General features: G+C 44.9%; 2 protein-coding genes across 4 annotated transcripts; both read left to right on the forward strand.

Moving 5' to 3' along the window:
• Window positions 1-5647: 5647 nt before the first annotated feature.
• On the forward strand, window positions 5648-8600 carry LOC136530909 (uncharacterized). Its single transcript, XM_066523628.1, has 6 exons — window positions 5648-5817; window positions 6090-6193; window positions 6654-7165; window positions 7260-7430; window positions 7641-7758; window positions 8168-8600. The coding sequence occupies exons 1-6, from the start codon at window positions 5743-5745 to the stop codon at window positions 8205-8207; spliced, it is 1020 nt and encodes a 339-aa protein (XP_066379725.1). The 5' UTR covers window positions 5648-5742; the 3' UTR covers window positions 8208-8600.
• Window positions 8601-9185: 585 nt separating this feature from the next.
• Window positions 9186-12459, forward strand: LOC136530908 (TOM1-like protein 1). Of its 3 annotated transcripts, XM_066523625.1 has the most exons (5): window positions 9187-9342; window positions 9508-9615; window positions 9906-10429; window positions 11072-11317; window positions 11939-12459. In XM_066523625.1, the coding sequence occupies exons 3-5, from the start codon at window positions 9911-9913 to the stop codon at window positions 12353-12355; spliced, it is 1182 nt and encodes a 393-aa protein (XP_066379722.1). In that variant the 5' UTR covers window positions 9187-9342; window positions 9508-9615; window positions 9906-9910; the 3' UTR covers window positions 12356-12459. The 3 variants fall into 3 exon arrangements, with proteins under 3 accessions (XP_066379724.1, XP_066379722.1, XP_066379723.1); XM_066523627.1 differs by lacking the exon at window positions 9508-9615 and having other exon boundaries at window positions 9186-9342; XM_066523626.1 differs by lacking the exon at window positions 9187-9342 and having other exon boundaries at window positions 9349-9615.
• Window positions 12460-12489: the final 30 nt, after the last annotated feature.

Genomic DNA, 12489 nt, shown 5'->3' on the forward strand with positions numbered 1-12489 from the left:
CTTACCCTTACGGCTATTTTTTGTGTGTGATAGTAGTGAGGTGGCTGTTTGAAGATATATGTTAGTCTAGTTTCTCAAGTCCATGAGTTATGTGTGCGTATATATGATTGCCTGTACGATGTTTCAGGAAATAAAACTTGATCTGTCAACATGATCGAGTATGCTGATTTATTTTCTGACACTAACATGAATGTTTTTCCATCAAATGTTTTTGTTTGTGAAAGGACTTGAATCCTCCTTATGGTTATACACTTATATTGTATCGCACCATTGATACCCTGGACACAAATAATAGGGTCTCCGTGACACTATGCATGCGTAATATGCAGTAGAAGTACATAGACACAATCTTATACATAAGGTACATCAACACAATCCTACTATTACCGATTAGAGACTTTTTTTGGAGACCTCCACATTAATCCTTATAAGGAGGGATACTGTAGAGAAAAAACATCTAGAAACTCTTGAAAAAATAGAAACATTCGGCAATCAGTCCAGTAGACTCTACTTGTCACGGATAATAGCAGCAATTGTATCGGTTCTGTTTTTTATAAAAAAATTTGCCTACATATGCCATTATGAATATTTTTCCTAAAATACCCCTTAAATTTAAATATGAATTATCCACTTCTACCATTATGCCATTAGGAAAAAAAAGTAAACTAAAGTAATCTCTTACATTTAACTAACCTATCTCCGCATTAATAAAAATAACATAAAGTAACCCCACATATTCCACCATGAAAAATAATACAATGTATCCATCTAAATTCGCCACCTCTGTGGTTATGAAAGGTAATATAAATTACCCCTAAAGTTACATATAAATTACTAAAAATGAAAGCACTCTTATATATGCTTCTAAGTTATCCTCTTCTGACATTTTTATATTTAATATAAAAGGCTAATTCGAGGTATACATACAAGTGGTCATATATCATCACTTAAATTACGTATATATACATGTATGCAAGAAGAGATGATCCTATCAATTTCTATGTCAAACACAAATCAAGCCAAGGTTTCAAATAAACACATGTGAAACAAGTGAATAGAAATGGGAAATTATATAAAGTAATTTATGACTAAAGTCTATGAAACAGGATAAAAGGTAAGAGAGAATCTATATGAGAATACAAACATATTGGATAACAGCTAGAATAGTGGATCTTGCGGATCAAGTGAACATGAATGCATGAGCGATAATTATATGTTTCTTTATTTTGGGAAACATGAAAATAAAATATTCCTTTAACGAATAATATACCAAATATTATTTGAATTTACATTAGAATCTATGCAATAATTTGTGTAAGTTATTACTTTAGAGGATTTATATTTTTTTACTCAAATATTATGATATATCTACATTAATAGTATTGTAAGCACTATTTTTTTTTAAAAAAAAGAAACACCGCTAGACATAATTATTTGTTAGAAGACATTCAACACCTTAAGTAGTTAGGAGAGGTTAGTGCAAAGTAAAGATAATACTTTTAGAGTAAATAGTAGTTATTAGGGTTAAATATTAATATTGTTTTGAGTTTAGCATCATTGTCGCCCTTCCTATATCTCACTCAACCTCCAAGCTCTTTCCCATCCCCTTCTAAGATTTTAACCCATGAGCATGGGGTATAGGAATAGGAACACACTCCCCCTGTTTCAAAATAAGTATATTTCTAACATTCTTGGAGGATATATATCAATGTTATTTGAAAAATACCATAGTTTATCTCTATCAAAAGCTATTTAAGCAGGTAATGATGGCACTTTAGAAGTAGAGAAAGAACCTACTATAATTAGGTGGGCCATATCAAGAAGTCTAAGAAATGTACTCATTCTATGACAAATTTCAAATGCTAGAAGTGCACTTATTTTTTAGACCGAGGGAGTACGTCCATGGAGTAGTGCAAGTACTCCCTTTGTCTCAAAATAAGTGTCGCTATGGTATTCGTGCCAGCAACTTTGACTAGGTTTATAAAAAAATGCTAGCAACATTTATATCTCTAATTAAGTTTATATATGAAAATATGTTCAACATAACTAATGATATTAGTTATGTATTATAAATATTAATATTTTCTTGTATATATATTTGGTTAAAGTTAAAAGTGATTAACTCGTCGTTAAGTGAGAACGGCATTTATTTGGGGGCGGAGGGAGTTAGGCATGAAGTAATATTGCAATAATATTTGTACGCAGCTAGCTGTAGCCTGCAGTCGCATGCCAATTTGGCCATTGAGGGAACCCCTATGCATGAAATGGATGCGGGCATGCAATTGTCTGCGTCAATCATAAATCATAAATAAAGGAAGAAGAGGAGGAGAGAGGAGAGAGCTGGAGAGGGGGGTCGGAAGAAAATAGGCGTGCGGCGTGGAGGAAGGAATTAAAGTCAAATCTCTTGAGAGGGTATAGGATCGAGAAGGACGATCGACGAGCTGAGATGAGGGAGGTTGGGACGCCGGCGCTGCGTGGTGGCATGGCATGCAGCTGATGGCTGATGCTGGCCCGTGCCCAGCCCGATGGATCGATGGACGCGCCTGCTGTGATATATCGACCGACCGACTGAAGCGACCTCTCTTGGAAAGCCTTGATACGACCACCACCGTTTACCCTCTTCACTAGCTTCCTATACCTCTAGCTGCCTACTTTTGTTTCCTAGCTTCCCTGGCCCGGCCCTCCATGGATCGATATCCGTGCCCAGCTCCTCCGATCCATCCTCCCGTTTTTACCATTTCGAAACTACAGTACGTCACTACCAGTCTACCCACTACTGGCGAGAGTACTCCAGTATTACCACCGAACCCGATCAGCCTGTCTCTCTTGTATTTGCGTTTCTATAGCTTTGATCGTCGTCTCTGGGTCTATATATATGCACTTCAATTTTCGCTAGCTCTAACACACTGCGAATTTGCAGTACAAACGTTAACGACGGTGGCCGGCAAAGACTCAAAGACGAGAGCATGCATGTCGTACGCACAGTTGCATGCACGGATTAAGAGCAAGCGGTGTCCGGCAACCCGTACTACTGCAAGGCAAGCAGCACAAGCAACGCAGCGTAGAGTCTGCAGACTGAGGAGAGCTAGCGAGCTTGCGTGGTTGACCGCGTCGCGACTGCCGCCTGGCGCGGGCCACGCCCATGCCCACCATGCAGGGTCACCGAAACGAACAGGGAGAAGAATCCAGCCAGCGTCTGAGCGTCGCGTGATTTCCGCGGGATGATCCATGCATGCCCTGACGCCCATGCCGGCGCACCCGTGCATGCAAGCGCAATGCAACGCAAGGGCCCCGCCGCCTCCCGGCCCGCGACGACACGACACGCACATGTGTGCACGCGGCGCAGCCGCAGCGGGAAGCGCAGGGACACTTGGTCGCAGTGCCGGCCTCGGCCGGCGCTAGCGCTAGCTAGTACGGGCGGCTCCTGGGTCCTGGCACCATGCAGCACGCAGCAGGTCTCGCCATGCACTGGGGCTTGGCTTTCTCTCTGGTCAGCTCGCACGCACGTACGTACGTACAATGCCATCCATACGTGTGTGTCCGTGAGGGACGGGACGGGACCCGACCGGACCGGACCACGCCGCTTGCACTGCTCCGTTGCCTTGCTCCGCCTGCGTTCGAATTCGCACTGACTTTGAAGCATGCATTGCATCAAAAGCTACCACCGCTAGCTAGCGTTTTACTTTTGCGTTCGCAGACGCAGCACGTGGTCTCGTCAGTCTGTCACTGATAGTATATGGAACCGAGCTCGTGCGACCAACGCAGGATGCAGCAAGCAGTCGGTCAGTCGGGGCTGGACTCGATCGCCCATGCCCTTGCGTGCCTCCATATCATGCACTGTCATTACAGCAAGAATTTTGATTAGTTTGGCAGAAATGAATTATTAAGTACTAATACTAAACACTGTAGAACAACCCAGCAAATTGAGGTGGTAGAAGCTACAGCAGCTGGCGGTTCTTCTTTTTCGGCCTGTTGATGAGAAGCAGAAGCAGAAGCCCAGCTGCGTGCTCCTCATCCTCAAGCATGCAGTCAAGCTGGAGGAAGAATCTGTGGGCGACGGGCGGGCGGTTGGCTCAGAGCCTCAGACTGCACGCAGACCGATGAGGAGGACAAAGGCTTTGGGCACAGAGAAGAAGTGGAGGAAATGAATGATGAGGCACTCCATTACGCTATGATTGGGGGTGGGGCGCCCCAAGGAGAAGCAACAAGCGATCGAGTAGCACCAGCAGGCAGCAGCAGCTGCTGGCTGGCTGCACCGGCTGTAAACAATTGCTGCTACTGCTAGTAGCCTGCCTGCTACCTAGGGGCAGCAGCAGCACCGCAGCAGGGCGCAGACGCAACAGTGTGGCCGGCCCGGCCGGCGACGGAGGGAGAGGACGGAGGAGGTCTCAGGTCTCATCACGTCAAGCGAACGCGACGCGGGCAGAGTGCCGGGCTGTGGGATGGGAGCGGGCGCTCTGGCCTCGATCGCGGCAATTGAAGGCAGCAGGATGCGGCAGGGCGCGCAGCGTTGGCGCCCAATGCGGATACGACCGATCCCTCCGTCCTCCGCCCTGACGGCGACCTGACGTGCGTGCATGCTGCATCCACCCGCCCGGCATTCAAGGCCTCAACCCCTGTCCTTCTTTTCTGCTCTCATGCATCTGCCATACTGGCCCATACGACACTGGACACACCTCCTACACACACACACTCTCTCTCTCTCTCTTAGCCCCCACACACACTTTTGCAGTAGAGTAGAAAATCTTCTTCTGCCTTTTCCACCCGAAGGCCTGTTTGGTTGGCAATTTTTTTTTGGCGAAATGCTACTGTAGCATTTTCGTTGTTATTTGGTAATTAGTATCCAATCATAGTCTAATTAGGCTTAAAAGATTCGTCTCGTGGATTTCGTCTAAACTATGTAATTAGTTTTATTTTTTATTTATATTTAATGCTTTATACATGCGTCCAAAGATTCGATGTGACGGAGAATCTTGAAAAATTTGGCAAAATGAGGTGGAACTAAACTGGCTCCAAGGCTACAACAAGCAAGCGAGATGAGATCATGCGTGTAAGCTTTTGGACAATGCAATGCTTCCACGGAAGAAACAGAAGATAATAAAAGCATAAGCAACCCGTGACGTGAGACTGAGCAACTGACTAACCATCGTCCTCTCTGTTTGGAAACTGATCGCCGCCCATTTCCGGCACTGTAAGGACGGCCGTGCACGAGAGGAACAAGGAAGCCCAAGAGGCCATGGATCATGCATGGATGTGACGTGACCTTCGCGTCGTGCTTGCCTCTCCTCTTTTTCTCGCGCGCCACCGTGACACGACGCGTTGCTCTGTCCCTTGGTTCTGCAAATGTTATTCTTTTCTTCTTTCTGCTGGTTCCGTCGGGACTCGTCACAAAGTCACTCACACTCACAAGGCCACAGGAACCACAGGCCTCGCTCGGGTTATCAGTGGCCCGTTCCGGGTGATAACGTGGTAGAGAAGGTCCAGGCCCAGTACGAGACTCGCTGGCCCGATGTGCTCTGCTGAACCAACCCATGGGCCTCTTGATGGGCCCAAACATGGGCTGGCCTGCCGGTGCGGACGGACGGACGGACGTGCGGTTCCTTTTCCTTTTCTGATGACTTCGCGAAACGGGAATGCGCCTTTCCGTTCCACTCTCCTCGAAAGGCGGCGCTGCCGAGGGCCGAGGAAGGGAAGAGAAGCCGCAGGGTCCGCGAGGGCGAGAGAGGTCGGCGCGATTCGGGGATGGGCAAGGGCGGCGAGCTGTGGGACGACTCCGCGCTGGTCGACGCCTTCGACCGCGCCATGTCCACCTTCAAGGTATGCTTGCTTGTCTCTGGCTTCTATGACTCCCCGGACCGCTGCCTCTCGCCGCCGCAGCTGCTAGGGTTTAGGGTTTTGGGGGGCTTTGTCAGGCGGCTGTCGGTTGCATCGGTGGGTAAGCGGGGTGGGTGCTCTGGGGTGTTTGGATTGGGGGAAGGAGAGCTGAGGTTTTACCTTATATAGGCATCGTGATTGGAAATTTATGTACAGTCGACTCCCCTTTTTGCAAAATGTTTGTTTGCATCGGACTAATTGTTGATGATTGGCAGGAAATGCATTGCAAGAGCAAGCGAGCAGCGCCAAGTGAGGATGGGAAGACCGAACATGCTGCTGCAGCAGAAGTGGAGCCCATTACTGCTGGAGCAGCGGATGGGTAAGTATACTGATGTTTGTAGCTTGATTAAGTGGTGAACTAGTATGTTAGCTTGTGTCTATGCTATCCAAATCAAATGTACTGTTTTACATTATTAGAATCGCATGATTGTTGGCACGGGTATAAAAAGGGTAGCCTGTTGAGAAATAGCTGCTTGCTGTTCCCATATTTGTTTCAACTGTTCTGTTTGGAACTCACACTGTAATTGATGGAGACAACTAAAGCTTTGGGATGACAATTTCATGCGATCATCAATTTACTTATGCAACTTGTAGAAACTTGAGCGTTACGGATTATTCTTTAAGGACATGTGCTATTTTGTTTACCCGATATTCCCAATGATTTGGCAATGCTCATTTGTCCTTTATGTCTACCCAATATTCCCAATTTTAAATTCTTGGCGCTACATTCTTTGAAGATATGATCAAGTTTAATATCATTTCGTTTGTACATTTTAAAGGTTCAGAGAGGAAGATGCCAACTGTGACTACACACCCTGTGGTCTATCAGAGACACAACAGCAGCTCTCTGAAGAAAGACAGACAGTTGAGCAAGCTCCTCTTCAACAAACTGATCCAGGCAAAGAGACACATGTTTCAGAGGCAAAGATGCTTTCCACAGATGCTACTACTGATGCTGATGGAAATTTGAGCTCAAGCCAGCAAACCGGGGAGTACAATGAATTGCTGAGACAATACTATGAGCTTGAGGAGAAGAGTCGGAACATTCTTGAGCAACTCCAACAAACAAACTATTGGAATTATCAAGCACCAGGATATGCTTCCACAACCCAACAGCGGCAAATTCCTGTCTATAGTGCTACAGCACCAGATCCTCACTCTTCCACCACTCAATCCTCATGCTGCAATGGGAACATTCCCCTGGTATCTGTCTCCTGCTGTTCAGCTGGCCAACCAAGTGGAGGTTCTGCTTGTATGCCACCTACTGCTGGCTACAGCGTATCATTGACTTGTAGGTGCCTTAGTTTGTGGCTTCTTCATCTGTTCATATGTATTGTGCCTATGCCATTGCATGTAAATAGACTACATAATACAATCCTTTGCAGGTGAGCAATGCCCAGGTGCAAGCACTGCATACCCTAGTGTTTCAAACTTCATGCAGCCCCCAACAAAGGTATCTACCAATGATGATCAAGTTGCTAAGGCTGCAATGATGACTGCTGAAGGCGCCTTTAATTTTATGAGAAGTACGATATCTGGACTGCCTGGCACCCAAAGTAAGTAACTTCTTGTCTGAAGTAGTGGCGTTCTTCTGCAAATGTCTTAAAATATTTTTGCAAGACTAGCTAGTTCTATGAACGTACACATTACACATAAGAAGGATAAACCAAAAACTCACATCCCTTGTAATATCAATTAGGTGAACTTGCTTCAGGTAATGCACATATATACTTCGTCTCACTACTCACCTTTTGTCCTCAATCTAGGAAACGAATCTGATACTGGAAAGGAGGAAAGCACGAATACGGGCGTGAACCCGAATCTTGATAGTGATCTTGCTGTGCTCTTAAATTCATGGTATGCTGCTGGGTTCTACACTTGCAGGTAATCATTATCCCTTGAATGTTACGTTTTCAGATTGCAGTGATGCCTTGTTCTTATGGGTCTCTGCAATAATTTCTTTATTTCTTTGCTAACAATCATTCACACATCTCAGCACTTGTAGTTGTCCCAACATATTGGGTTGGTATGCATTCACTTGTCTCCATTATCATATAAGGCAGCTCTTGCTTTTATTTCATAAATAAAAGGGAGGACTTATTTACCGTTATATTAATTGAATTGACTGATTTGCCTAAATTGGTTTGGAACATCCCAACTCGTAAAGTCCAGGTTTAGAAAACTGAATTGCACCTGTAATTCTATCATTTAATATTCAGTATATGACACTTGATTCTTAATGCCCGTATATGACACTATGTTAGCATCATGAATCTGAAATGTCTGTTTACAGGTACCTCATGCAGCAATCTACGAAAAATTCCAGACCGTAGTGTAGTAGGCTATGGCCGTCTTGAGATAGATGTCTGAGAAAAAGCAAGTTGAAGCATCACTGGGTGCCCGTGCGCCTTCAACTATGAATATTCTGCTGGAGTTGTGTCTGTACTGTGTCTTGCTTGTAACTGCTATTTCAAGCTAGACTTTCGGTATGCTCGTATGTGAATCTGTTGATGTCACGCAGAAAATTGGGTAAAAGAGTAAACTGTTGCATTAACTTATCAGATCAGATATTCGTCATGTATTTTGGCAGGCTGTTTTAGGCAGGATGTCATTTGTGCTAGCACGAGTAGCTTCGCTTATCCGGGTGCCGTGTGGCAGCTTCCATCCCCAGTTGTTAATTGCAGGATTAAAGCAGTGCGACCATAAAGTTTGGTGCTTGTGGGTTGTCCGTGGCGCCATGTGTGAATTCTTTTAAGCCGGAGCTGTTGTGATATTGCCTGCCTGCCCCCGCGCGTCGTGATGTTTGGCGGTGGTGTGGTGGTCGGTACACGGCACCTTTCTGACGTCGTGAGTACGTCTGTGTACGCCTTGCGCCGTTGACCCTGCTTATGCTTCTCCGTGCTGCCAAAGTCGGAGCCTCCGGTAAACGGCTAAATATTGTATCAGCCATTGAAAGAGCAGTATTTGGCGAAGCATTCAGCTTGAATTCATAAGTTCATCACTTCCCCTATGAAAACTGTCTTATCTCCGCTTGAGCCAGTTCAACAAGGAATTTGAGTTTCCTACTCATTTTTTATGATTGTATATAATTACACACATATCATAAAAAAATAACTACTCGATCGGGGAAAATAATATTTTCAGAAATAGCGTAGTATTATACAGTTAGATTGAAAAGGACGGGGAGGAACGGGGTTTATGGTTGATATAGAAGCAATAAGCCTACTGTGGCATGTCATAAACGATCGTAAATTTTTAGTCATTTTCACTCACCTCAACCAACCTGTACTTTCTCGCGAACCGACGATACCAAACAGTCAACCGGCTGACCGGAGTGGCAGAAAAGAGACCGCAACTGCAAGGCACCGCAGGAGAACTCACCGGGAAGCAACGACGCGGAAAGACAAATCCACGGGTCAGACAAGGCGCTCTTGTTGGATTATTCCGTTCGTCAGTTCCGTCGCGGAGGTAGGCCTGCTACGCCCCTCAACCCCTGTTCCTAATCCGCTTCTCCTGCTTCCCTCCCCAAAATTCCGTGTCCAGTATCCTGATCTTCCCCTGCCGTTTCCCCCAATTTCCCTCTCATAACCCGTTTCATCTCCTGCTGTCTCTTCCGCCGCCGCTGAACGGCAGGGCTCCTTCCACCGGCGTCTTCCTCACCGTCGCCCTCTACTGGTGCTGGACTGCCGTGGGGTGGAGATCGGCTTGGATCAACTCTTATTTTAGATTCTGTTGGTGGTGGTGAGTAAACCCTAGCCTGCTTGGACGGGATCTCCTAGGATTTCGTTTGGCTTTGCGGATTCACTAATCGAAACTATGTAGACGGTGTAAGTAGGTTTTTCTTCCTTAGCTCGCAACATTAGTCTACCCAAGGTGCAGTTTAGTTTCCAGAATTCGGGGTTGTGCAATTTAGTTTGCAGAATTCGGGGTTTTCAACGCCCGCTTGAAGTTTGCCATGAGATTTTCATCACGTAAATGTGTCATCGAACTGCGACATGCCCATTTTCTCGACTAATTCGGGGTTTCTGCAGCGAAAATGAGTGACAACCTGATGGACAAGGTTAGCGCCTTTGGTGAGCGCCTGAAGATCACCGGGACGGAGGTCAGCAAGAAGATGACGGCCGGAATGAGCTCCATGAGTTTCAAGATGAAGGAGTTGTTCCAGGGGCAGACTCCGGCTGACAAGATTGTTGAGGACGCCACCTCGGAGAATCTGGACGGGCCTGATTGGAACTCAAACTTGGAGATTTGCGACTTGATCAACTCAGAGAAGGTTAACAGTGTGGAGCTTATACGTGGGATCAAGAAGAGGATCATGCTGAAGGATGCGAGGGTCCAGTACCTCTCCTTGGTCCTGCTTGAAACTATTGTGAAGAACTGTGAGAAGGCCTTCTCAGAGGTTGCGGCCGAGCGTGTTCTTGATGAGATGGTCAGGTTGATTGATGACCCTCAGACCGTGGTGAATAACAGGAACAAGGCCCTTATGCTGATTGAAGCATGGGGGGAGTCTGGTGATGAACTCCGCTATCTGCCAGTCTATGAGGAAACATACAAGGTTTGCAACTTCAACCAAACCAACTGCGCAACTTGTGTCTTGTTCCAGTTAACTCATACTACCACACTGCACTGGTTTATTTTTCTTCTACTAGTTCATGCCGAAAGATAAAAGTACAATAATCTGTGTTGTTCCATGATGCAATTATAGGGAACAATCAGATTTAGGAGCGACATGCTGAAGTAAGGCTGCTTTAGTGCAATCACTGAGCTATTGATGTTTTACATAGTTATGCTTTTGTACTTAATAGTTTACTTACATTTTTATGGTTATATTTTTGTGCAACCAGCCGAGCTCACCAAGTACTTATAATGAGCGCCTTAGGCAGCGCTTGTATCATTCCTATAGTTCTGGATTTATTATTCATAATAATTTACTGGTTGTTTTGATATGACATTTGATGGAAATACATTATCTCTTGTTGATTATTTTAGACATCTACACAATGTCTAATTAATGTCTTTGCACATTACTTCTTCTGATTAATGGAAGTGCCTGTGATATCATATCTTATATTGTAAAATACAATGGAGTAGTGCTGCAGAAGATCAATATGATTTATCCTTTCACAGAATGTTTTTGTACTTCAGTAACCAAGGTCCATAAGTTAACACTGTATAACATGGCCATTTCCATGTATAGAGCTTGAAATCAAGAGGAGTGCGGTTTCCTGGACGTGACAATGAGAGCTTGGCTCCCATATTTACTCCCCCACGATCAGTTGCCGAAGCTGATGTTGACGCAAGCTTGCCCCAGCAGGCATTCGAAGACGTCCATGTTCATACACATACTGCTGAAGAAACAAAAGAAGCATTTGATGTAGCTCGTAACAGCGTAGAACTTCTTTCAACTGTTCTTTCGTCTTCCCCCGAACAGGATGCTTTGCAGGTACTGTGTCCCAATTTCATTTAACTTTTCTCTTACTCTGTTTGTCAAGTTCTCAACCATCATGATGTGATTAGCTATTTTCACACATGAGATTTCCTTTATGGATCTTTTGCAGTAAAAGATACTGCTTATTGTGTCATGTTGCTGATGAAACATACTTAGGGCAGGTGGATGTATTTTGCTTATCGTGCCGCATTTATGGTGATAAAGTGATAGACTACTTCATTGCATGTAGTGAAAACATTTTGCTGTTCATGTTGATTGTTAACTAGTGCATGCTCTATACAGTTGCTTAGGAATCAGAATGATTGAAAAAGTACTCCATGTTTTGTTGAGCATAGTTGGCTAACTGCTTTCCCTGTTAACAATTACATCCACTGCATCCTGAAGTTATAGCTACTGCAGCTCTTTGTTGGATTAGGGTATATATTTCAATTATTCACACCTTTTCTGTTGTTTCCATCCTGAAGTAGTATTGTTTTGCACTGTTCTATAACATCCTTTATTAAAGCCAACTGTTTTCTCGCTAAATGAAAACTTTAATAGGCATGCTGTTTGTTGAACTAGCACAAATCAAACTATCTAAAGATTCTTGTTTGACTACTTTTGTTCTCACCACAGGATGACTTGACAGCCACTCTTGTGCAACAATGCTACCAATCTCAACACACTATCCAGAGGATTATTGAGACCGTTGGAGACAACGAAGCTGTGCTCTTTGAGGCCTTGAGCGTGAACGATGAGATCCAGAAAGTGTTATCGAAGTACGAGGAGATGAAGCAGCCCAGGGCCTCGGAGCATGCAGAACAGAGACCAGTTGTCATACCGATTGCCACAGAACATGAAGATTCGACTGCTATCGGCAATGAAGACGCCCTTGTTAGAAAACCAGCTGCCGCGAGAGCAAGGTCAGGTGGAGATGATGATATCCTTGATGATCTCGATGAGATGATATTTGGCAAGAAGGGAGGTAGCAGCTCCTCCCAGGAAGGGCCGAAAAAGCCAGATCCGAAGAAGGATGACCTGATAAGCTTTTAAATACACCTCCATAATCGCAGCCAGTACTTGCTATTTTCTGGTGCTGTACCCACTCGGTAGATTGAAGATTCCTTAGGATTTGAATCGATTGTTTATTCGCATACGATTTTCTGGTGCTGCCCCTTTCGGTTTGT

The sequence above is a fragment of the Miscanthus floridulus genome, unplaced genomic scaffold, assembly GCF_019320115.1.
Source record: "Miscanthus floridulus cultivar M001 unplaced genomic scaffold, ASM1932011v1 fs_230_2_3, whole genome shotgun sequence".
In the NCBI taxonomy this organism is placed as follows: domain Eukaryota; kingdom Viridiplantae; phylum Streptophyta; class Magnoliopsida; order Poales; family Poaceae; genus Miscanthus; species Miscanthus floridulus.